General features: G+C 44.7%; 1 protein-coding gene across 2 annotated transcripts in view; it reads right to left on the bottom strand.

Annotated features, from left to right (window-relative positions):
- ITPR1 (inositol 1,4,5-trisphosphate receptor type 1) overlaps nt 1-26,624 on the bottom strand; it is a 333,789-nt gene extending 307,165 nt beyond the window's left edge. For both annotated transcript variants that reach the window (XM_032647530.1, XM_032647529.1), the window contains exons 1-3: nt 26,372-26,624; nt 25,443-25,519; nt 1,578-1,685 (exon numbers count right to left, since the gene is read on the bottom strand). In XM_032647530.1, the coding sequence (XP_032503421.1) occupies nt 1,578-1,669 (92 nt within the window). In that variant the 5' untranslated portion in view covers nt 1,670-1,685; nt 25,443-25,519; nt 26,372-26,624. The remainder of the gene's footprint in view (nt 1-1,577; nt 1,686-25,442; nt 25,520-26,371) is intronic.
- Nucleotides 26,625-27,332: the final 708 nt, after the last annotated feature.

Below are 27,332 nucleotides of genomic sequence, written 5' to 3' on the forward strand. Positions count from 1 at the left end.
GTTAGGAGGGTGGTGAGCCAATTCAGCCAGAGAGGGGTGGTCAGCAAAGCCAGGAAGGAAAAGTCTGCCCTGTCAAGGGCAACCGTTAGGAGCGCTGGTCTTAGAGTCCTGAATCTTCGCAACTGTGAAACCCCGGGGCAGGTGATTTCACCTCTCTGATGCTCAGAGGTTTTGCCCCCATCAATAGCAATAATGACAGTCCTAACTGTAAAAAGCTGTTTGGGGATTAAAGGGATGGTGTATGTACAGTACGCGGCACAGAGCTGTAAACACCCATAGGATTCGTGGAAGGAGTTACCATTCCTACTTATTATTGGTGCTGTTATGGGTGAAAAATAAGAAGAGGACTCAAGATTCAACCACGGATGGAAAAAGCAAGGAGTCAGCCAAGAAGAAAAAAGGGACAACAGAGAGGCAGAGCAGCAGGACTCTTTGCCAAAAGCCACAGAAGGTAAAATGTGAAGGGTGGGTCTTTAGAGAAGTTAAAAAAAAGGTAAGGACTCAGAAAAAAAAAAACACTTGATTTGGTGATCAGGCAGTCGTGGATGACTTGTTTTTATCAGATGACTCTTGAAAATAAAATCTTTATTCAGAGAGGTCCAGTTGAGCTATAGAACTCTTTACCTGACATAACTTGCTCTTTGAGGCTGGAGTAACTGAAAGAGAGCCTAAGAGTACTCACTCTGCACAAATACCAGGGAACAAGCATACTTTAAGAAGTATGATTAAAATGAAGGTTCTGGCTGCTGTAAGAATGAGGTTCTTGGAGAAGCTGTTGCCTTCCTGCGCCCCATCTATTTGAGATCAGCTCTTGCCAAATACAACAATGCCACCCACTACTCCTTTCCAGCAAAGACATTATAGGCCATTTGTGACTCTTCTGGCAGTTAACCATCTTCACTCCCCATTCTGCTTGTGTCTGCCTTTGGGGCTAATTCACCTCTCATTTCCTCTTCTAGACAATAGGAGTAGGGAAAGAAGGGAGAAGATAATCAAATGAGTACATTAGGGAATGTATTTATACCCTTAAGAGATGGTGGGGGGGGAACTGAAGAAAGCACAAAAGACCAAAAATCTGATTTAAAGAACTTTGTGCAGTTTGTAACTTTCAGATGCACACAGCAACGTGAAGCAGGAAAAGTTCTGCTTCGAAGAAGAGAGATAAGCATCTGATAAGTTCTGGTCTTTGCTTGTACAACAAATAAGTCACCGTGTAAAAATAAGAGCTTTTACAAAGCTAAAGCACTTCCTTGGGGTCTGTAAATATTCATCTTAAAATTCATCCCATATATTTAACACTTTCCCCCCGAACATATGAAAAAAGAGGAAATTATGATAAATTCTGAATTAACAGAGTCCTAACTAATGAGATTTCACTCTTGCAGAATTGACAGGAAAACAGTACTTTTGTGTAAGATGTTAAACTTGGTTAACGTGAGATTTGATATTCATGATTCCAACCACTGCTGGAAAAGCCAGTAAAATGGAAACATTCTTGTCCTAGAAAAATCAGTTTTTCAGCTGATGTTATGATGTCTTAAACAAATCCTGCCACACAAGAAACCAAGTGCTCTTACCCCAAGGTGCTAATAAATCCATTTGTCGATCCCTCGGCGTACAGAGAACAAATGTCTCCGATGTGAAGGAAACTAGACATCTTGTCAGACATGGCTTTCTTGAGAATCCTAGACAAAGTAAAATATGCAACATTATTAGAAGGAAAGAAATGCTCGGGGGTGGGGGGGGTGGGAAAGTCACTGAAAATTGGCTTCGCTCAATTTTCCAAAGCGGCCTACTTAAAAGTCAAATTTAAATGGGAGTGTGACAGGCAGGCAATTCACTGAGCCAAGCAGGACATCTGCAACCACATTTTTCCCACATATTCTTTAATTTCAGGATATTCCAACCACAGTAATGCTTGTTTCTAATGAAACCATGCCTGGATCCAATTCTCCAAGTTGAAGACCCTCGATAATAAATAGTGAATATGAAGAGAGGAGGAAGTCAGCCAAGAACTCTGCAGTCCTGAGGAGCTGGAAAGTCTGACTTATGAAACATTAACATATTCAATCTGCCTCAGGGAATGTTCAGTCAGAAGGAAACACCTGGTATAAAACTTGGGTCCAGCAGTGCCTGGGCTGAGGTGCCAAAGCAACAAAATGAAATTAATAAGAGGAAACCTAGTAATAAATACCACAAAGCTCTGGCAGCCTTTTAAGAATTCAACAACCTACACACTTCAGCCAAATGCTATTCCAGGGTCCTTCCTTCTCATACTTCACCAAGAAACACTTGCAGAGGGAGAAAGAATCTTAGCACCTGGTCCAAACCCTTCCCAATGCAATTAAGAAGAGTAAGGTTGAGGTTGCTTAAGAACCTTAGTCAGGAACGCACACAGCTAGTTAGGGGCAGTCCTAGAAAATGCTCTTAAGTTCAGGAAATCTCTACACAGCCTAGTAGACACACACACACAAATATCAAAGAAAATATTGACATGACTCATAGAAACAGCTTTCATCAGAGGCATAAATATTGAGGAGTGGGAGCCAATTGTAAAAACTAAATTGACATCTAAGAAACAATCTCAGGGGCTTCCCTAGTGGCGCAGTGGTTGAGAGCCCGCCTGCCGATGCAGGGGACACGGGTTCGTGCCCCGCTCCGGGAGGATCCCACATGCCGCAGAGCGGCTGGGCCCGTGAGCCATGGCTGCTGAGCCTGCACGTCCGGAGCCTGTGCTCCACAACGGGAGAGGCCACAACAGTGAGAGGGCCGTGTACCACAAAAAAAAAAAAAAAAAAAGAAACAATCTCAGTTTTATGGGAAGAGTGTGTGCTGGTGTGGACTGCAGTACCTCCCCATCACTTCCTCAGGCACCTGGTGTGTAAACGTTCAGGGTCACCTAGGTCTTCCCCAGACCTCTCCTCCAAACCCAGACCCCCTTAAACATCTTTGCCCATCTCTTTACTCAAGATTCCTTGCCAGAAAGCATTCCTCCCGCAAAGCCACAAGAGTTGTAAGGGCGTGGAAAAGCATACTCTCCTGAAATTGCTTTCTGGGTGCCAAGTTTTCTTTTCAGAATTAGTATGCAGCAATGATGAGCAGGAAACCTCAGGAAGCATTTCTCCTACCTTAGCAGGAGCGGCAGGTAAGAAAACAAACCATTAAAGAACCTCAGTTCACTGCTTGTGAGAAACAGCAAGGAAAAACTCATTTATCCCCCCAACAACCAAGATGTTACAAGAGACATAAAGAGCACTGCCTTGAACTTATGTATAAAGAGAGACAGCAGCTGAGAACACAAACTCTCAAACAGAAGAGCCAGCATCTCTCGACCTTGGGGAAAGACAGACAACATGCAGAGGGACAGATTGCCAAGTCCCCCTCTCCAGAATCGAGGCTATCATCCTGTCATTTCTTCCTAACTGGATATTTTATACCTAAAGGCAAACCAATGTTTTAAACAACATCCCCCGAAGCTGCACAAATGAAAACCACTAAGGGGCATTAATATTTCCCTTATGTGCTTATATATAAAAGTTTCATCATAAAGGGTCAGGAAGTCAGTGTACTTCTGGAACTGATTACTGGGAAACAAGTTCTGTTTGAATTTTGAGTCAGACCAAATTTGTGTCTGCACACTTCGACCTCCCAGAAGGACACTGGCAAGTTGCTGAACGCAGGAGAGCAGGTACGTGCTCAGGCAAGAGGGCAAGGGGCCTTGTCTGCTGTGAATGACTCTCCTTTCGGGCTTGGCCTTTGAATGAGTATTTGGCCCCAGTGGAGACCAGGCCAGGAAATAGGAGTATGACTGTTATTCACTGAACTTTCAGCACCACCTGGTCACCTTACTAAAAGCTTCAGGCCCTTAATGGGAAGAAGTGGACAAAATTCAGTGTTCTGGAATGACAAAGCATGACATACTCAACGTTGCCTGCGGTTGATAATTGAGGTACATGTCTGGACCACACTCGTGCAGCAAGGTTCTGCATTACGACCGTTTCCAATAATAATGCCTAGCATTTGGCAAGCATTATCATGCCCACCATTGTGCTGAGAGCTTTACAAATGTTCTCAAATCCTCAGGACCACAGCATGAGGCAGGCGCTACCATTATTCCCATTTTGCTGTTGGGAAACTGAGCTACAAAGAGGTTAAGATGGCCAAGCCACATATAATTAACAAGCAGGAAGGCCCAGGTTATAACCCTGGTCTACGTGACTGGTAAACAGAACTGTTCAATGGTGATACTTGGAACATGGATTAAAATGTTAACCATTCTTATTCTTTGGGTGACAAGACTATGGAGAACTGATTTTCTTTTATACGCACAATTCTATTTGCTAATTTTCCTACTTTGGTATTTCCTAATTTTTCTACCGTCGCCACATAATATTTTGATAGGGAAAAAATTTAAGTATCTTCTTCCTCATCAACATGCTTATTAAGTAGATAGTTGAACAAATAAACTTTAGGCATACTTTACATTTCCCCCAGAAAACGCAGGCCAATACATCCACAGTTAATGATCCTCTACTGAGCAATCTGCCAGGGGTCCCAATTTTAAAAAGGCCGGGGGCGGGGGGGAGGGGGGAGGCGAGGGCAGGGACAGATTCTTCCCCAGGGTCTCAAACAATAAGTACCCTCACACAGGACCAGGCAGAGCCTCCCTGGTCTGGCTGGAAATCTTTGGAGCTTTCCCGTCACCTACCATTAGTCAAGTGGAGGAAGAGGAGAAGGGCGAGGGAGGGGGAGGAAAGGGAGGAGGAGGAGGAGGAGGAGGAGGAGGAGGAGGAGGGGAAGGAGGAGGAGGAGGGGGAGGGGAGGGGGAGGGGGAGGAGGGGAGGAGGGGGAGGGGGGGACGGAGGCAGAGGAGGGGGAGGAGGGGGGAGGGGGAGGAGGGGGGAGGGGGGAGGGGCAGGGGGGAGGGGAGGAGAGGTTCTGGTGCAATCATCAGTGATGTCCTGGAAGTAAAAACAAAGGCCACTGATAGTCAACAGAACAGGCCTCTGGGGCCTGGAGGGGAGGAGGTGGAAAGTCAGCCGGTGCCATGGGCCTGGGAGCAATCTTATGGAAGACTTCCTGTTGTTTAGAAGCAGGGTGGGAGAGCCCGCCTCTTTATCTGATCCTGAACCACTTGTGCCTGCAAACTCTTCACAGCTGTACCCAGGGCTCCTGTGTCACTCACACAGTGGCTGGGGATCACCTAAGGGAAAAACAGAGCCAGGGCCAACCTGCAGTTGAGCTGCATGACCCTGGTACATCAAACACTATATGGACACCTAGGGCTCTTTGCTAACAAACTCTGAATTGGTCACCAGACATCTATGAAAACAAGCCCAGGTGGTCAGCTCCAGAGCTCCAACTGTCTCTTGGCCTACTAACTATTATTTTTAGTCCACCACTGTCATCCAGGCCACTTAAACCTCTCTGCTTTCCTTTCCCCATCTGTAAAATGGGGATAATACGTACTTCAAGGAGTTGAGGAATAGATGAAATGGTACGTACAAAGTGCCCAGTACAGGGGCTGGAGGACTTTCACCGCTCAATGCTAGCTATTTTTCATTATTTTTTTAATGAGGTGAGGTGGAACTCTGGATGATTCTTGGGCTTCAAAATTATGAATCACTATATTGTATAAATGAAACTTATATAATATTATAAATTTACTATACCTCAATTTAAAAAATAAAAAGGGGCTTCCCTGGTGGCGCAGTGGTTGAGAGTCCGCCTGCTGATGCAGGGGACATGGGTTCGTGACCCGGTCAGGGAGGATCCCACATGCCGCGGAGTGGCTGGGCCCCTGAGCCTGCGCTCCACAATGGGAGAGGCCACAACAGTGAGAGGCCCGCATACCATAAAAAAATAAATAAAAAGAATTCTTTATATTAAACTTTCTCTGTTCATTATATAGGTTCTGGGCATATAATGTACAACATGACAACTACAGTTAACAATAGTGTATTGTATATTTGAAAGTTGCTAAGAGAATAGATCTTAAAAGTTCTTATCACAAGGAAAAAAATTTTTAACTATGTATGGAGACAGATATTAACTAAACTTATTGTGGTAATCATTTCGCAATATATACATATACCATTATGTTGTACACCTTAAACTTACACAATATTATATGTCAAGTATCTCAATAAAACTGGAAAATTAATAAATTTTTAAAAAATTTAAACTCAGCAAAGGAAAGGATCCCCTGCATAAAAAGTCAGCTGGGTATCAACAAATGAACTCCTGTATGACCCATGATGATACACTTCACTTTAGGGAAGATAATTACCCTCCCTAATTCATCCCTTGAGAAAAAGCTGAACAATTCAGAATTATACTCAACTCCCAACCACAGAACATTCTGGCCTTTCCAAATATACAGAATCATAGAATAAATGGCGGAAGCAACCCTGCAAAGCCTGTAATTCCATCTCTTGCCCAATGATAGAACTCCCCCCGTCCCACCCCACCCCCCATCTCGCCTAGGTATAGTCTTCGCTTCTGCTTGAACACCTGGCAATGAGGTCTACCCTAGGTTCAAACAGCCTAGTCAGAAGACACTCCTGCCCTTGTCCCCCCACCCCCCGACACAAGGACAAACACCTCCCAGAATTTTTGCTACTGATCTGTCTTCCGATGTTCAAAGACCTCTGAGTATGTGAATGCTCTCTATCTGATTTCTCCTTAAGACATGGCTTCTGATTGCAAAGCATCAGCATCGTCCCCTGTTCCTGACAGCACCTGGCCTCAAGAGCCAGGGTTCCAACCCCAGCTCTGCCAGCTCATCACTGCACGGCTTCAGGCCAGATCCGTAACTTCCCTAAGCCTCGCTTTTCCCATCTATAAAAGAGGGATAGTGAGAGTACCTCCCTCAGCAGGTGGTCAGGGGCTCAATACGATTGTGTTTATAAAGCACCCACCAAAGTACTCGGCAGAAAGTAAATCATGCAATCTACAGAAGCCATTTCTAGACCACCTCCACCTCCTACCACTGCTCTAACCAGCTGATGCACCTTCTAAAACAGGATTCCCCCAGGGAGGCTCGACCAGGGTGGAGAAAGGTAGATTACTACTGCCTCTGTGACGTCCTCAGGCAGATGGAGCTGTGGTGGCTTTGCTGAGCCTCACATCACCCGCTGGCCCAGCTTCAATTCACTGTCCTCTGAAACTGTTCCCTGAGCAAACTATAAAGAAAAGGGATGTCGGATTCTATTGGTAAGCAAGGTGGGAATTAAAATGCGCCAATTCAATACTCAAAAGCATTGAATTGTATACTTTTTTTTTCCCCTTGGCTGTGCCACGTGGCATGTGGGATCTTACTTCCCAGACCGGGGATCAAACCTGTGCCCCCTGCAGTGGAAGCACGGAGTCTTAACCACTGGACTGCCAGGGAAGTCCTACTGAATTGTATACTTTAAAAGGGTTATCATTTTTTGTATGTGAATCATATTTCAATTTAAAAAATCCATGTGAGTTCACAGAAAAGCAGACATACCAAGCTTTCCACAAATATAAAGAACACTGTAAAGGCTGGGAAAAAAAAATGCACCAATTCAGAGATCTCCTTGGAGAAGAAATCCGTGGTCAAAGAATCTGTGTTGCTCTTTGCCTTTTCTATACCTGCCTGGTCATCATGTCCACTCTGCTGGCTCCAGTGGTTTCTCTAGGATGAGGATTCCCAAATCTGTCTCATGGCCAAGAGCTACTGGGATTCAGCTCCTAAATGCCCACAGCATCTCAATGTACCAAAAAGAACTCACCTGTGTGCCCAACCCTCTTCTCCTCCATACTCACATCATCTACCTCCACAGAGTCTGGTGACATCTCCTGTCTCCCCTCTCTCCTTTTCCCTGTCACAGGGCCTTTGCCCATGCTGTTCCCTTGGGCCTAGAACACACTCATCCCTATCTCATCCCTTGCCCTACTTAAATCCCAGATCTGTTTGGGATCTGTTTTGCATACCCACTGCATTCCCATCACCAGTGCCTACCACATGGTAGGTGCTTAGTAAGTATGTCAAATATATGAATGAAGAAGTTTAATGGGCATCAAATCTTACAGAGTTTAAGCCTTAATATATTTCTTGACTCCCCCAATTCTTTTGAACTCCTCTTCCCCGGCCCAACTGCAGCCATTACTATTTCTCAACTGGGCTCCATAAACCCTTCCTATTCATCTCCCTGAATCTGTCTTTCTCCCTGCATCTATTCTACACGCACAGCCAGTATGACCTTCTAGAAGCATAAACCAGACGATGTCATTCCTCTACTTAAAACCTTCCCAAATCTCTTCAGGGCTCTCCATAATCTGGTCCCTGTCTACCTCTCCTTCCTCGTCTCTCTGTACTCTCCACACTGCTTTTACACTCCAGCTATGATGAACTCTTCCAGATTCCCCAACATGCTGTATGCCTCCCCTGTTCCCCAGGCCTTGGCATATGCCGTTCCTGCTGCCTGACACTCCTCCCCTCACCTCCCCACCACCCCCTGTGGCTAACTTCCAGTTACCTTTACAATCCCAGTTTGATGTCACTGCCTCTGGGAGGCCCTCTCAGACTCCCCAAATCTGGGTTATATGTTGGCAATACGCTTCTCTATATAGCACCCCAATTACCCCATCTGGGCCCACTACCACTGTCCTAAAATCACCTGTTCACTTGGTTGCTTGTTTACCTGTCTTCACCATTAGACTGTGAGTCCATGAGAGTAAGAACAGCAAAATTATTCTTCCCCACTGCCTCCCAGTCCCTAGTACAGTGCCTGGGACACGGCAAGCAGTCGACCTTGGGTTCAACGTACTACAGTATCAACTTGTCTGTTGCCTAAAAGAAATTACACTGGTTTTTAGGGGATTGTTTTCCTAAAACTAATAAAAGCCAAGTTCATACTGTTGGATCAAGAATGGAGAATACAGGCCTGCTGGCCCTTTTGAACAGATTTCTAAAAGAAATCTGGAGAGCCAGAAACAAAATATCTAACTTCCATCCCTGAAAAGAAGTACCCCTCTCCCACTGACCATCCCTTAATATGTCCAAAAAGGCTAGAAACATTGACTCAGAACACCTGGATTCAAATCCCAGCATCATCAGTTAGCTGCAGTGTGTTTTTTGTTTTTTTTTTTTGTTTTTTTTTTTAAGAAGATGTTGGGGGTAGGAGTTTATTAATTTATTTATTTATTTTTGCTGTGTAGGGTCTTCGTTTCTGTGCGAGGGCTTTCTCTAGTTGTGGCAAGCAGGCGCCACTCTTCATCGCGGTGCACGGGCCTCTCACTATCGCGGCCTCTCTTGTTGCGGAGCACAGGCTCCAGACGCACAGGCTCAGTAGTTGTGGCTCACAGGCCTAGTTGCTCTGCGGCATGTGGGATCCTCCCAGACCAGGGCTCAAACCCATGTCCCCTGCATTGGCAGGCAGATTCTCAACCACTGCGCCACCACGGAAGCCCTGCTGTGTGTTCTTAAGCAATTTACATAACTTCTGAATTTCAACTCCCTCATGCATATAAAAAAAGGTGGGGTGGGGGCTTCTCTGGTGGCGCAGTGGTTGAGAGTCTGCCTGCCGATGCAGGCGACACGGGTTCGTGCCTCGGTCCGGGAAGATCCCACATGCCACGGAGCGGCTGGGCCCGTGAGCCATGGCTGCTGAGCCTGCGCGTCCGGAGCCTGTGCTCTGCAACGGGAGAGGCCACAGCAGTGAGAGGCCAGCATACCGCAAAAGAAAAAAAAAAAAAGGTGCGGTGAACACCCTTCCTATCTCACAGGGTCATCATGAGGGGAAAACCAGATAATCCACACAAAGTGCTCAGCCCAGTACCTGGCCCTTACTAAGGGCTCACTTTTTTATTTTCAAGTGAGACTGAAATGAAGACGTTCCCTTTTCTTCCTTCAAAGTCTTCACTCACTTCTGTCCATAACTTGTGATTCTTCTATTGGATACATCCTTCTTACTTTGTCAGCACTGCTGGAAACACACTCAAATAAACAAAGGTCCCAGAAATGTTTCAGTCCTCTGCAGGCCCATTAAGTGGCCGACAGTAGGACAAGTCATCCAAGGTACTGCTTCTCAGCCCCCAGATTCAAAACACCCAAGACAGCCAGACTTCATCTCCACTTTCCCTTCTTCTAACATCAAACCAGGCCCCTGCTGGAAGGCGGGGGTGGAGGGTGGAAACCTCTTCAAAGGAATGATGTAATTCAATATTTAGAACCTCTTCCACTTGGGTGTTAAGACAGGCTAAAGCACAGCCTCATCAAAAAAGAAGTATGTTCATTTCATTTTAAACAGTTCAAGATAGGAAAGAAATCCAATTTTTTTTTTTTTTTTGCTAAAAGCTTTGTGGCAGAACCTCACTGATTGTCATTTTTCCCATCTAGTTTTCCTGCACATACTTAACTAATTGCATTATATTCGTTTTTCTAAAAAAAAAAAACCTCAACTATCGCCTACACACAATTCAGAATTTAAAAGTTAGCAACTCCTGAAATGAGATCAAGTTAGAACACTTTCATTAACCAAGAAGTTAACTAAGGTATCACTTAATCCTCAAGGGTGGACGAACAAGGGAAGAAATCAGAATCATTACTTTATGGCAGTGAATAGACCCCAAAACCACAGACTCACACATTTTTATTAACATGTAGAAGCAAGCCTCTTGTATTTCATTAAGATGAAGCCACCTGGCCCTTAGGGCTGAACAGTCTGACTTTCAGTAATCAGGGGACAAAAAGAAACCCACTGACACTGCCCTCTTAAATTCAGCCCTTCCAAGCCCTGGTGTCAGGCACTGAAGACCCCCGTCATGCCTGCCCCTGGTGCATCACCCACTTCCTGATGACCAACTGCCCCATGTGTTTTTCCCACCCACTTACTTTAATTTTGACAATTGTATACATCACCCAAGACACATGCAAAATACTCCCCAGAGACCTGGATTTGCACTCATTTACCCTACTTAAACACTCAAACTGACTAACATGGAATACCTCATCTATTTTTCTTTTTGGCCATGCCACGAGGCATGTGGGATCTTAGTTCCCCAACCAGGGATCGAACCCATGCCCCCTGCAGTGGAAGTGCAGAGTCCTAACTACTGGACCGCCAGGAATTTCCCTCATCTACTTCTAATAGCTTCCACATTGATGCTTTTAACACTAGTTGTGACAGAACCCGAGGAAAATAATGCTTCGAGACAATCTAATTTCTATCACAGGACACAACTTCATCCAAGGCCAACAGCTGCAAGAACCACCAGTGTAAGGGGTTGTAGAGTAACAGCCATTAGGGAAGTTGCATTTGAAGTGACTGTTTTCAGACATGGAGAGGAGAGGAACCTGCGCTTTACCATTTTTTAATGACCCCTCCCACTGCAGAACTTCTGGACTGGTTGGTTAATCTTGCTCACCTGGAAAAGAGGAACACAAGTACCATTGGCTTCCAAGTTCTCAGTGTTCCTTTGCAATGCAGGAGGAGCTTTAGCTGGGAAGCAATTCTGTTCTGCAAGAACAGCTTAAACGCATTCCCATGCATATATTTCCGAACAGAAAGCTTTCCTCTCCCAAATGTTCCATGCCACCATACAAGCTTCCAAATTACCTACCTATCCTATAAGCCAGTGGCTCTTAATGGTACCCCTGGGACCCCTGAGAGCTCCCAAGACCCTTTTGGAGAATCTTCAAAGTCAAAACTATTTTCATAAGAACACCAAGGTGTCATTTGCTTTTCACTCAGTCTGTCATACATGTACAGTGGAATTTTCCAGAGGCTGCAAGACATGTGATGTCACAAGAGACTCAAGGCAGAGGCAGGTATGTGAGTCCAGTTATCTTCTATTAAGCCAGATCTCAAAGCAATTTTCAAAAATGTAAAACAATGCCACTCTTCTCACTGAATTTTTTTTGTTTTGGAAAACATAGTTATTGTCTATTAAAAATATGTTACTGTTTTAATATGCAATAGGTCTATTTCTTATATTTTCTGTGTTAATTTTCTCAGGGTTCATTTTGAATATTATAAATACAGATTGGTATAACTCATGTCAACAGAAGTTCTTTGAGGTCCTCAGTAAGTTTTAAGCATGTAAAGAGCTCTTGAGGCCCAACAGTTTGAAAAAACTGCTGCTACAAATTTTCTTTAAGATTTGCTCTGGCACTGGCTGGTCGTGTACTTAGGACTCATATCATATAAATATAAAAAACTGAATAGGATTAAAATGCAAACCATACAACTTAATAGCCAGGGCTTTAGAGAGGACCCCTTGATTCGAAACTTAAATCCTTTTTATTTGACACATTGAGTACCTACTATATATTACCCCTACTCCAGGTGCTGAGGACGTAGGTCAAATAAGACAGTCCTGGTCCCTGTTCTCATGATACACACACTCTAGTGAAGACAGTAAAGAAACAAAAAAGATAAAACAATCAAGTCAGACAATGATAAGTACTATCCCGAGAATTAAAACTGTCACCCAATCGTATCAGTTATGGCTGCTCAGGGAACAAGTTGAGACATGTAAATAAGACCTGAAAGTCAAGACAGAGGCAGTCATGCAAAAGAAATCAGGCGGAAGGGCATTTTAGGCAGAGCAAACAGCTAGTACCAAGGCCCTACAGCAGAAAAGGGCTTGGCAAGTTCAATGAACAGAAAACCAGTGCAAAGTCGGGAGAATTCATGGAGAAAGGAGGAAAGTACTGGGCAAGGTCAGAGAAAAGAGAAGCCTGTGCCAGTGGGACTTCACAAGGGTAAAATGCATGGCTTTTATTATAACTGTGATGGGAAGTTCGGAACCTTGACCAAGTCACTTACTCTTTCTGGGCCTCAAACTACTGATCTGCAGAAATGGGGATCCTGAGGGTTTACCTCATAAAGTTGTGTTGAGGATTAAACACAAAGAAAGGAAATAATGGACTTAGCACACAGGAGGCAAGACATAGGAAACATTCCTGTGTGCTGTTATTCTACTTTCTGATCTGCTCTCTTTTCTACTCTCATAAGCTACTCGTATTGAAGGCTTATGATCAGTTGAAGATCAGTCTATCAACCAGCAAGTCCAAATGAATGCAGACAAGGGACACACTGTGACATGCGTTTACCTGAACATGCCAACACCAACTCCTACAGAATGTTCTCCCCAAGTAAGACCCAAACCACCCAAGCACCGCCAAGTGAAGAATGGATGACTGCATGACACCTATGGAACCCCAAGTTTTGCTACTTGGCCTGAAAGCACCGTACGCTTGGAAAGTCATTCTTCTGCTGAAAAACGTAGCCAATAGAAATCCATCAGCTTTTCCTGCTCTTTCTTGGCATATCCACATCACCTCCAGCCCCTACAAAACAAAGGGCTTTTGCCAAAGTCTTTCAGCGCTGGTTTTATTGCTGCTCGCTTTAAAAATGACTGTTTAAAAAGAATGAAATCATAAAGCACCCTTTAAAGTTAGGGTGCAAAGAAGCGGGCTTATGCACAGAGACTTACAAGCGCCTGGAGGTCCAAGAGACCTCAGGGACTCAGAAACACGGTGGGGGGGGGGGACCATAGCCGCCACTTCACTTTTAGGTCAAGCAGCCCCCGGTGGGCATAGCCAGGCAAAACCACAAGGCCTTTTAGAGGGAAAACAAGAGTATGCCCAGAAAAAAGGAGAGCTGCCAACATTTGATCAATCTCCTGGCTGGAGACCAAGGACACTCCCTCCAGAGAAGCACAAGCCTCAGTAAGACGCCCTAGCCCAGGCACATATATGGTAACACGGCTGTAAATACGGGGGAGAGAAAACCCATCCTTTTCATGGTTGACTCTGCCAACAGAAGGAGAAAAGGTTCTCTTTCTAACCGTCTCTGCTTACTGGGGACTCTCACGGTTAATTCTGGAACTTCCTTTGAGCAAAGACACTTTGACGATAGCATCTTCGTTGTGAAACGAGGACGAGCAGCAGCACGGTTTACAGCCGGACACCCGGCTAGATGCTCCCACCCCCACTGCCATCCACGTCTCTGTGCAGCCCCCTCCTCGCCTTCTGGTTCCTCTAGAGTCTAATCAGACTGTCCTCAGAAATGCAGTGCGTCCTCATCAAGAGAGAATTTATTTGACTGCACAAAGCACTTCTCTCTGGAGCTCAGAAGATCGCATTCTGCTTTCGTTTTCAGCCAGTCGCAAAGAAAGTCATCAATTCAGAAGTTTCGACTTTAAGCAGGGCCCTCTGTTACAATCTCAGAAATAATAATCGTAAATCTGAAGTGCGGAGCGATCCTCTGGTTTAAATTGTTGCTCCTTTAGACATCTCACACACACACACAAAGATAAACTACTTGCCTTTTCACAAACACATCCGCTAAATAAGCTATTCTTGAAACAGGTACATGATCCACAGAGTTATTTCTCAGAAAAGATGTCAGTATGACACGTGCTCCTGGCCTACTCCTAAAGGCCAACGTAAGAGAAGCCAATCAAAGTTGGCAGTCAGAGCACTTTACATTTGGTGCGGAGAGATCATTTAGCCACAAGTCCTCCTTTTATAGGTGGAAACAAACATCCTCTGAGAGACTTCTTGGAGGTCACACAAACCAATTGGTGGCCAAAGCCTGCAGACCACAGGGCTCCAGGCACCAAGACCAACGCTTGGAGGGATGGGGAGGGTGTTTGTTTTGTTAAAAAGTTAAAGTCAGTCCCGACCTAAGAAGACCCCCCTCCGCCCCGCCATAGGCTGAACCACAAAAAGATAAATAAATAAATAATTTTTAAAAGCACGTTAGGTTAATATCCTCAGAGAGAGAGAAAAGTCTCACTAAGTTTGGGAAAAACACTCTAGGCTTTCTCAGCCTCAGGGTTACTGTCACTGGGGGACAGACAATTCTTTGCTGTGGGGGACCCTTCCTGTGCACTGTAGGATGTTTAGCAGCATCCCTGGCCTCAACTCACTAGGTGCCACTAGCACCCTCTTCCCCTCAGCTGTGAGGACAAAAAAAAAAAACATCTCTAGCCACTGCCTAATGGCCCCTGGGGGACCAAATCACCCTGCTGGAAAGGCTTGGTTGTTTTGATCTCTGAAACCTTTTGCTAGCATCTATTATTCTCTACAACTTGGCAGCAATGCCCCAAAGCAGGTATTTTTATACCTATTCTACAGAAGAGGAAACAGACGCACAGATGTTACATGTTTTGCCTGGACTGAACACGCAGGCAACACCCAGTTCTCGGGAGTCCCCATCCTGCGGCTCAGCAGGACAACACCATTTCAACCTGACAGCAGCTCATTCACTACTGCATTCCTACCTCCACTCCCTTTTAGTAACCATCACCAACTTCCCAAGCCAAATGCTCTCCAGAGAGCTGTGCTGAGAAAACACCTCAAAAGCAACCATGAGGAACTGCTGAAGACCTTTCTACCCGGTTCTCACTTCACTCTCCACAGCAAACAGGCAAAGCAATAGGCCAACTCAGGAAATAGGTCACCGGGACAGGGGTACAAAAAATTAGACGAAGAAGTAGCCTACAGACTTCAATGGGAGATAAAACGTAGATAAATAACCTCATTCATGAGTACCTGTGAGCACTTACTATGTGCCAGGTACTCCTATGAGGGAAAAATCAAAAAGGCCTATAGATACAAAGTGTCACGGCGATTCAGATGACAAAGACTTTTAAGGTTCAGGAAAGGTTTTCCAGAAGAGGAAGACCTGGCTGGGAAGAGACACACTTGGCAAGGTGGATACAGAGGGGATAAGGATGGGGTCGGCAGGCAGAAAGCACACGTGCAAAGGTACAGAGACAGAACATGATCACGCACGTGGCTGGGAAGTACATGAATGTCCCCAAGTCTAGGTGTTTTTGTAAGCTTTTTCTGTTCAGATATATGTGCATGTGAAGGGGGTATGAGGAGCTTTTCAAGCTGTTTCTGCAAAACAAAATCACTTCCCAAAGAAAGCTGCTCCTGAAATGCAAACGAACACCGAGGAATTTGGAGGCTAGTGGTATTTTTTTCTTCTGTTCATCTTTTTCTGATGAGCAATGCTATACCAAGCAGTCCAGAAGTTCTGCTGACTCGAAGGGTCATAGAACATAATAAAACGTAACTTCCTCAAAGTGTCTGACAACAGGTTAAAATGCAGCTTTCTGTGTGTCTGTGGCTTCACAATCCTTAGTAGGCTTTACATGTAGATTTTGGTCTCCTTCTACCTCTATCCAAACAGCCAATTTAAAAAACTCCCTCAATGTAAGCATGAAAGCTCTCATTTTTATCAGAGAGAATCCTGCCAGACTTTTTTTTTTATCTTTATTGGAGTATAATTGCTTTACAATGGTGTGTTAGTTTCTGCTGTATAACAAAGTGAATCAGCTATACATATACATATATCCCCATATCTCCTCCCTCTTGCGTCTCCCTCCCTCCCACCCTCCCTATCCCCTCTAGGTGGTCAAAAAGCACCGAGCTGATCTCCCTGTGCCATGCGGCTGCTTCCCACTAGCTATCTATTTTACATTTGGTAGTGTATATATGTCCATGCCACTCTCACTTCGTCCCAGCTTACCCTTCCCCCTCCCCGTGTCCTCAAGTCCATTCTCTATGGCTGCATCTTTATTCCTGTCCTGCCCCTAGGTTCTTCATAACCATCTTTTTAATTTTATTTTATTTATTTTTTTATACAGCAGGTTCTTATTAGTCATCCATTTTATACACATCAGTGTATACATGTCAATCCCAACCTCCCAATTCACTAACGAAGAAAAATCTGAAAGAGAAATTAAGGAAACTCCCATGTACCACTGCAACAGAAAGAGTAAAATACCTAGGAATAAACCTACCTAGGGAGACAAGAGACCTGTATGCAGAAAACTGTTAAGACACTGATGAAAGAAATTAAAGATGGTACCAACAGATGGAGAGATATACCATGTTCTTGGATTGGAAGAATCCTGCCAGACTTCTATACCCTCACCTTAGTTGGTGATTTCGCCTACCTTTCCTCTTAATTGAACATGAGAAGGCTGCTAGGGGAAAGTACAAAGGTCAGTTTCAAGAGGTGACAGCTAGCCATGAAAAAACAAACTATAAAAATAAGTTCTGGGGGCTTCCCTGGTGGCACAGTGGTTGAGAGTCCGCCTGCCGATGCAGGGGACAGGGGTTCGTGCCCCGGTCCGGGAGGATCCCACATGCCGTGGAGCGCCTGGGCCCGTGAACCATGGCCGCTGAGCCTGCGTGCCCGGAGCCTGTGGTCCGCAGTGGGAGAGGCCACAGCAGTGAGAGGCCCACGTACCGGGAGAAAAAAAAAAAAAGTTCTGAAAAAGCACAGGGGCAAGCACCCTCCAGCACAGATCTCACACTTTCACACACGTTAAGAATCCCCTGGGGACCTTGCTAAAACGCAGTTTCGGATTCAGTGGCTCTGGGGTGGGACCTGAGAGTCTGCATTTCTAACAAGCTCTCAGTTTGAAGCCAATGATGCTGGTCTGGTGACCACAAATGGAGTAGTAAAGATGTAGAACAAGGTTTCTCAGATTTTTGGCTGTGACCCACAGTAAGAAATACACTGAACTTACAATCCAATGTTTACTCTGTATGTGTGTGTGTGTGTGTGTGTGTGTGTGTGTGTGTGAGAGAGAGAGAGAGAGAGAGAGAGAGAGAGAGAGAGAGAGAGAGAGATTGAGATTGAGAGAGATTGAGAAAAGTTGTTGCAGCATACATAGTTCTTTTAAGTACCCATGTGATATACTGTGACGTTTTCTATTCTGGTCTGCTTTATCAAAAAATCATCTACCAAGCTCCACCAAACTGATTTCACAACTTCTTAATGGCCTGCCACACAGTTTGAAAAGCATGGCTATAGAACAAGAGTAACATTCCTGCTTGACTGGGGAGAACTCCTACATCCTAACCCCAGCCTACTAAAGCTAAAACTGAGACCAACTTGAAAAGTTAAGAGTATGTTCAGGGCTTCCCTGGTGGCGCAGTGGTTGAAAGTCCGCCTGCCCATGCAGGGGACATGGGTTCGTGCCCCGGTCCAGGAAGATCCCACATGCCGCGGAGCGGCTGGGCCCGTGAGCCATGGCCGCTGAGCCTGCACATCCGGAGCCTGTGCTCCGCAACAGGAGAGGCCACAACAGTGAGAGGCACACGTACCACAAAAAAAAGAGTATGTTCAGAATTTTTTTTCAAAGGCAAGGATGTATCGATTACATTCTGGAAAAGCTTTCATGAAAAATGTTCAGGTTTTATATTTCCTTCATTTTAATTTATTTTCTGACCCATAGGATGAGAGTGAGAAGAGTAACCTATCTGGCCCTGAGCTCAGCTCTCTTAAGTACCATCTCCCACTCAAAAGAACTAGGGCTTCTTGGAGAAAAGACTGAATTCAGGTCTGCATCAAGAAATATAGAAGATGAGCCTGGAACATCTTGTCATACAAGAAGCAGGAAGTCTAAGACCACTGGGGTTGTGTCTTTTGAATCAACTTGAGTAGCCTCTCTCTGAGCCAGAGATGGACAATTTGACATCAGTAAGGATGACTACACAAAAATGAAACACAGAAAATATGTCTAAAGCCATGAGTTCATAATGATACTAAAGAACCATACCCACTGGTCATGCCTCGGCACAGGGTTTGTCAACAAGTGGCACTGCTGATACTCTGGAATGGATTATTCTGGGTTGGAGGGCTGTGAGATGTATTGAAGGCTATGTTAGCAACACCCTGCCTCTAACCATTGGATGCCAGTAGCACCCTCTCCCCAGTTGTGACAACCAAAAATGTCCCCCAGATATCGTCCAATGTCCCCCACTTGAGATCCATTGCCATGGATCAACACGTTATTTCTGAAAACTGATAAAACACAGAGAGAGACTGAAGTATTGATCCTGTCTTTTGTTTATATATATGAAACTTTACCCCCAGGGAACCAAACACTAAGTGGAGGAAATTTCATTTCATAAAATATTCCAGCTAATAAATGAACCCAGAAATAGAATTAGGAGTGTTACAAGTCCAGCTGAACTAATGGATTTGAGGCAATCAGCATCACTGGATGCTAATCACAAGAAAGCATATCCAGACATACCACACATGCCCGTGAGTGAAGCTCACAGTAGACTTGGGGGAAAAAAAGCGTGACTCTGATCAAGCCTCTGCATCTAACTATCAAATTAAACATAAATATAATAAATATAGAGGACAGAGGAACATGTTCAACTACACCACACTGATGCAGCCAGCAAAATGCGGACTGTAGGAAAAGATATCACCCAGTTTCTTTAATAACAACCAAAATATGCATGGAAAGAAAAGAGGGGTCGAGGAAATACATAGATTAAAAGACACAGTGACCATTTGCAATGTATCGACCTCATTTGGTTCCTAATTCAAACAAACTGCTGAAGTATGCATATCTGTTATTATTATATATATGTTTGAAATAATAAATTTATTTAAATTAAGGAAGTGAGAAACACATGCAATTTTAAAATTTGCTTTTTTTCCCCTTGAGAGGGACAACAGTATCGTGATTGTTTGTTTTTTTTTAAAAGAATCCAATACTAGAGATATATACTAAATATAGATGAACTGTTATATCTGAGATTTGTTTCAATACCATCCAAGAAGAGAGGGAAGAGTATATGAGAATGTGGATAAAACAATATGGGTCATGAACTGATAACCATGGAGGGTGAGTAAGGAGTAAAGAGGGGTTCATAATACTAAGATCGCTACTACTTCATGTATTTCCAATTTTCTAGAGTAAAGTTTTCCTGTTAAGTGCAAACAAAAGAGTGCCTGGCCCTAACCCCTCAGGGGATTAGGTTACTTTGCAGAACCAATGAGAAATTTTTTATTTAAATACATAACTAGGCTTTACCCCTGTAATGTGGTAACTGACATTGAATAGTGTTTTACCTTCCATTTCGTTTTTCTTTTTTTATTCTTTTCTCCTTATTTCTTTTTGATTTATAGTTGATTTATAATGTGTTTCATGTGTACAGCAAAGTGAATCAGTTATACATATACACATATCCTCTCTTTTTTACATTCTTAAAAACAGGACAAACTGAATGAGAAAACCTGGACTCATGACAGTGATGAAACCTGAATGATATACTTTTTTTTTTACCCTAGTGATTCCATACATGTCCTCATTCCAATGAAATCCCATCAAACGTACAGCCCCCTCTGGATAAATGACTCAGATGTCTATTTATTAAGAAGAAAATATGTTCACAATATAGAGTGCAAAAGGCAAGGAATCAAACAGGAGGTATGAGTCCCTTTTCACAAAATTTAAACATACATGTAATTTTTATATGTCTATACATAGAGGGAAAGTTTGAAACCCTAATCTTAGATGGTAGGATTGGAAATGACTGCTTTGTTTTGTTGCCTATATTTCCTAAGGTTTTACAACTGAATATGTACATCTTACACAATAAGTAACAAAATGTATTTTTGTTACACGTTTGTACACATTGAGGGGTCCACTCCACTCCTCAGGAGAATCACTTTAGAGGAACTTCATATCCCCGAAGGATATTAGATAGCAGAGCATGAGTGCTTCTTTGTGTAATTCCTTAAATGAGACTAGACAGACTGCAGGGTAGCCACAGGGCACAAAAGGTTTGTGTTGAAGATAAACCCCCAGGAATATCATTAGGTTTCTTAGAATTTGTTTTGTTGATCCAAGCTAACAGTACGTTCACCTCTTTTATCAAAGATGCCCTTTCCCTCCTGAAGTGAATTACAATCCCAGGTAAATCAGGTGATTAACCAGACAGTCTAGAAATCTGGGTTTTATCCCCCTGCAAGTTCCAAGCTGGTAATGTGATCCCTGCCAGCCTCACCAAAGCCTCTTTGGAAAGGACAAGGTGGTTTAGTGATGCCGAGAACCACTGAGAATTCTGTGCGGAGTTTACAAATCCTCGGGGAAACAAATCATTGCATACCGGCCAACACCTGGCCCCCTGCACAATCTTCCCCGATTCCCTCTCCCACCTGAACCACCTGGCACTCTCCCTCAGCTGCAGCCATCCTGGCCCTCCTTGTCCCTCCTCTAACAGGCCCCACCTGCTCCCATCTCAGGGCCTTTACACTGGCTGCTCTGGCCCTTTAGAACATCCACCCCCCAGACACCTACATGGCTCACCCACCCACTTCAGATCTCTGCTGAAATGCCACCGTGTTCAAACAGCCCTTCCCTTAACACAACGTTGCAAATCAACAAAATTTTTTTTTAAAAATAAGACAGAGAGACAAGGAGGCATAATAGGTAAATGAGTACAGTTTGAGCTGACCAATTAACAATTGATTTCCCTATTACCACAACCATAAACAGAGATGAGAAACTGATCACAACGTTTTCGCATTGCAGGTATAAATAACAAAATGCAAACTGAAATAAAAAGAGACTTAACCTGACTGAAGTCAAAAGAAGAAAACTAAAAAGCCCCTCCATGACTCCTGATCTCCAGAGTACTCCCTATCCCCTTTACTGTTATCCCCTTTACTGTTATCCCCCCTTTACTGTTACTGTGTGTTATCATTTTTTTTCTTTTTATTGTGGTAAAATATACATATACAACACAAATTTTACCATTTTAGTCATTTTAAGTGTATGATTCAAAGGCATTAAGTACATTCACATTATTCTGCAACCATCACGACAATCCATTTCCAGAACTCTGTCATCTTCCCAAAAGGAAACTGTACCCACTAAACACCATTCCCCATTCCCCAGCAGCCCCGCCCAGGGCAACCCCTATTCTGCCTCTTGTCTCTAGAACCTGATTGCTCTAGAAACCTCTTCTAAGTGGAACCATACACTATTTGTTTCTTTTGCATCTGACTTGTTTCACTTAACAGAATGTTTTCAAGGTTCACCTATGTTATAGCATGTATCAGAATTTCATTCCTTTTTAAGGCCAAATAATACTCCACTGTACAGATATACCACATTTTGTTTATTCCGTTCATGGGTCAATGGGCATTTGGGTTGTTTCCATCTTTTGCCTATAGTGAATAACGATTGCTATGAAACATGGGTATACAAAATGTTTGAATCCCTGCTTTCAACTCTTTGGGGTATATGCCCAGAAGTGGAATTGTTGGGTTACCTGGTAATTCTACATTTAATTTTTTCAGGGACAGCCATACTGTCTTCCACAGCGGCTGCACCATTTTACATTCCTACCAACAGTGCACAAAGGTCCCAATTTCTCCACTTCCTCACCAACACTGTTGTCTTCCGTTACCCCGCACCCAGCTTTATTCTTCTCCATAGCATTTACTACGTATCACACTACAATACTTGCTTATTATATTGGCTGCCTAGCCCCAGTTAGGATTTAAGCCTCTTAGGAATAGGACTCTCATGGCTGCATCCCCAGCACCTAGAACACACCCTGGCACACAGCAGGTACTCAAAGTTTGTTGAATGAAGGAATAAATATTTGACATCCACAACTTAAACAGGCATTAGAGTTTCTAGAATAGATTTATCATATCAAGTGCCTTAAACAATGTCCAGTTTAGGAGGAACCTGGACATAGTTCAACAGGAGGAACAGCTCAGTGGGTGATGGTTTCAGCTCATCCTCATTAGCAATAACCTCAGAACCACAAACACTATGACAATTGGTAGGAATCATGGAAATTATGTCATTCCTGTCCCTGACTTCAAGCCTTAATTCATTTCATCAAAAGAGCCAGGCAGGGCTTCCCTGGTGGCGCCAGTGGTTGCGAGTTCGCCTGCCGATGCAGGGGACACGGCTTCGTGCCCCGGTCCGGAAGATCCCACATGCCACGGAGCGGGCTGGGCCCGTGCACAATGGCCGCTGAGCTTGCGCATCCAGAGCCTGTGCTCCGCAATGGGAGAGGCCACAACAGTGAGAGGCACGCGTACGAAAAAAAAAGAGCTGCGCAAAAACTTAGTGAACTAAAAAATCGCATGTACTTCCAGTTACCAAAGAAAGAGCCTGTGAAAGCAATGTGTTTTATTTTAAAAGATCAAACCAACAGCAAAAAGATGGGGCACTGGCCTTGTGTAGACTCCTTAATTAGACGTGCCCAAGTGCAGCTTGACCTAAAAACCTAACTCCAGGCCTAATTTTAATTCTTTGACTTTTTTCTGTTGTTCAAATTTGGTGTTTGTTGCTTCATTTTGGTTTGTTTTTTTAAGAGCTGCTTGTAAAGAAATCAGATTTTCCATGAAATCATTACAATTGAGCTTAAAAAGCCATTTGGGTTTTTGCTGTGGAAGTCAGTTGGTAGTAAACCATTGTATTAGAAGTTTCTTTCTCTCTTTAAGACTATGGTCTTCCTCAGCTGAAAATATTTTGAGATAAAAGGCAACAGATCTGTCTTCAGTTCGCCTATTTCTTCTCTAAGCAACCATTCCATCTCTCCTTCCTCAAGAAAAGGTGCTAACTCCCTCCAAAAGGCAACCGCTGTGTTTAAATGCAACACCACTGTCAACCCCAAACAACTTCCATGAGTACCAAACTGGAGGCCAGGAGTAATTCATTACGAGCATGAAGAACTTTCCCTGCCTGATAAGGAAATCTTGATAGGATATTCTGTTCCGATTTGAATTATTCAAAAAGCAGATTATACTTTCAAACACACACCACACACACACACACGCAAGCGAAAGTAAGAAACGAAAAGAAAGTGTTCTTACGCAACTGGCCACAAAGCAAACTGAAGGATACATGAAAAGACATCAACATTTCACAGTTTTAGACTCGCTGCAATTTAAACTTTCGAAGTATTCAAATGGAGAAACACCTGATTCTTGTAACCTGCTCAGATGCCTTGATGTAGACAATCAAGATGGATTTCAGGTATGAGATCAACCCAATGATGAACTTAAACAACGTTCCTTGTGGTTTGGTTTGGTTTCTTTTATTCTCCTCATGCAGACTTGGCAGCACACAGCTTACCAAAACGAACTCAGTACAACACCTAAGACCTCCTCAAATAGCCACAGTCTTTTATTCCTACATCTATGGCTACGTCGTTTTCTTCTTACATCAAGGTCACTTTGTTCCTTCATCGTTTGGTGGGACACAAGCAAAAGTTATTCATCGACAGCAATGAGTTTACCACTTTTCCCAGGTACCCCCTTATCCCCCCACAAACCTAGGTGCATTTGTGGGAAGCAGCAGAGTCCCAAACCTTGGGGTTATATCTTGCATCCACTGGGTGCTAGTTACCGGACAAGTGATTTCACTCTCTGCACCTCAGCTTCTTCACCTGTACCTGACTCACAGGGTTTCTGTGATGTATGGCTCTGGACCTGGCTTACAAGTACTTAATGGGCATTATTATTTTTAGCAACCAGAGAAGAGACCACTTTCTCCCTGCCTGCACCTTACTCTTAAGAGGGGACCTGAACCCAATCCTTGACCTTATGAGTGCCCACGCTAGCCATACGAGTCAAGAAAACTCCAAGAAGGAAGTAGTCCTCACACATCCAAATCCTTCCCACTCCACGAGCACTCCTGAGGAGCTTATCAACAGGAAACAAAAGCACAATACTACTATAATGAAATGTCTGACTTTTCTTTTCTAATTAGCAAAGCCCGAAGATTGTAGCCCAGGGAACAGCTAAATATTTAGAATGTTAAAGAAGTTATGAAGACCCAGGCCCCCCACCCATATTACCCTATCGTTACCCTCTTCCTGACCATTCAGAAGAAAAAACTTGTGATGCTCAAATCTGCAGCAATGAGGATGTATGTGCACCCGTTGAAACCTCCCTCTCGTGAAGTGCAGTCTGAACATTTGGGGAGGAAAAAAATAGGAGCTGCTTGTGTTTACATTTAAATGCTGCTCTAAGCTCATATCCCATGACAGGCACCTAAACCATAGAATCCACCAGATTCCTTGAGTTCAGGTGGCTTCAAAGTCAAGGGCTGGATGCTATTATCTTATGTTTCAAGAACTTCCCTTTTTAAAGTTCTAATTCTTTCAGTTTGCCAGCAACCACTTTCATGTTCTTGGAACCCAATCTACTCTGATTAAACACACATTCACAGTAAGAAAAAAGAAAGTGACTATTTTGAAAGAGAGAAGCAGATAATTTTTGCTTACATATCTTGGCAGATGAAATACACTGTATCCTTCAGAATTTAAATCATCAGCACACCACCTGGCAAGTTCAATTCTCACGTCACCAATGGGCATCCCTTTTACTGGTCCGTTTAATGTTTTTTTCTTTTCTCCCCTCCTCTCATAAACCTTCAGGCTGCTTCACTTCTGAGCTAGGGCCAAAAGTACTAGGCAGGACTGCCCTCTGGATCTCATCCGCTCCCTAAAGCCCTCACCAAAGGCAGTGACAAATTTTGGAGACTGAGCTATGAAGTTTCCTTTTATTTCCTACTCCCCGTCTCCATGACTCTTTAGAGGGAACTTAAATAGGCTTAGGACAAAAATTCCTTATTGATTACAGCTCTCAGGCTTCCACACTCACCTGACCCGGGTCAGGCACTCTGTTGCCAAAACACGCCCAGCCAGGAGTGCGAGTCCGGCTCCTCCCGTAGTCAGCTCCTAAATATTGAGAAAGAAAGAAGACTGAATACGAGATTGGCCAGATGTGGGTGCCTAAGAGAAATTTTCAAATTCCACACTTCCACTTTCGTTAGCCTCCTTCCTGGAGAGACAACCCCGCTGCCCCCGCAACACACACACACACACACACACACACACACACACACACACGACCACCACCCCCAAATCTGACAGGTAGGTTGGTGGGATCACTTAAGTGAGGATTACAGGTAACTTCGCTTATTTGTTTCCAATATATAACTGACAGGTGAGACTAAGTGCGCACAAACTTCGAACGCGCCGGGGGACTGAAACTAAGCGAAGTGTTTGGCAGATCCCAAAGCACTTGTTTCCCAGAGCGGAGGCCAAGTATCCTCATCGGGCTTGAGCTTCGTCCACACTTCATCCCTCACCGCTCCCGGGGTTTTCTTCGTTTTTTAAAACCTCCCCACTGGGGCCCCAGTACACGCATTATTCTCCCAAATGTGCAGCACGAGGGACGGCTACATTTTAAGAAAGATTGTTTCCTGCAGCGGACTCACACAGGACACCACCGCACACACCTCCCCCCCCCAAAAAAAAACAACTGTTTCCTGCAGCAGCTTCAACAGTTTCCAACTTGGGGGAATGCCATTCCAATCCAGAATGGGCAGCCCTCAAAGCCAGTCGATGGAGTTCAGAATTTTTTTAACCTCAGATGAACCCCCCCAAAATGCCCTCTGTAAAAGAACCTCTAAATGCATGCAAGTGCGTGCAAATCCACCAAGAACTCCCAGAGAGCGAGGCAAAAACTTCTGCCCCCGGGGGAACAGTACCAACTCCCCGCGCCCTCTGCCCGGCCCCAGCCGCTACCTTGGTGCCCGGGGAGCCACGCCGCTTTGGGGGAGGAGGGCGAGGAGAGGGGTTAGCAGCCGCTGGGTAATCCCATGTCCGCGAAGAGGGCGCTCGTTCCGCGAGGATGGAAGCGGAACACCCACACCTCCTCGCGGCGTGAGCTTTCTCTCTCCACCCTCTGCCTCCTCCTCCACCACCACCTCCTCCTCCTCTCCTCCCACCACAGCGAGCCTGAGGAAGCACTTCAGCAGCTCATCCACATGGTTACTGCACTGAGAAGCGGCTCCTGGCAGCTTATATAGGCCGGGGAGCTCCCTGGGCAATGTAGTCCGAGTCCGGGGTCGTGGCGGCGCCTGGGGCAGGGAGGATGAACTACAAGTCCCAGAATCCTATGGGCTCCCGGGCTGGGCTCTAAATAGACGCACGCCGGGACAGGGAGGGGCGTGCGGCCGAGAGTCCGGGCTTCAAAACGAGCTCGCGTGTGAGAGCCGGCTGGGTTTGGAGCCCGCGACCCAAAACCACCTCTGGGGGCGCCCCCCAACCCTTGAGGACTCTCCTCCTTCGGCTGCCCCCTTTCCCTAGAATCCAGGTGTCACTGGGAGCAGAGGGCGGGGAGGAGCTCGGATTTCTGCTTTGGGAAGTTTTTACAAGCTGTTACCCACCCTTCCCCCGCTTTGAGTCCCCGAGCCAAGAATTTCAGAAATCCAAGGCACAAAAACGCCAGTGTTTGCGGTCAAGGATTAAAGGCCGCGAGGTTGTCTTTTATTTAATCTGCTCTGCCCTGTTCGGGTTTGCACAGAAAACTAAGTCTGGGAGCAGTGCAAGCGGGGACACAGGCAAGTGGCTTGAGAACACTTTCCTGAGCCCGAGCTGCTTGTGTGTTTCCTCGCCCGCAGGAGGTAATGAAACGCAAGCCTCTCGGTGCACAAATAAAGGAGCCGGGTTGTGACTTGCCAGCGCTGAGATTGAGAGGCAGAAA

This window comes from Phocoena sinus, chromosome 11 (genome assembly GCF_008692025.1).
Source record: "Phocoena sinus isolate mPhoSin1 chromosome 11, mPhoSin1.pri, whole genome shotgun sequence".
NCBI lineage: Eukaryota > Metazoa > Chordata > Mammalia > Artiodactyla > Phocoenidae > Phocoena > Phocoena sinus.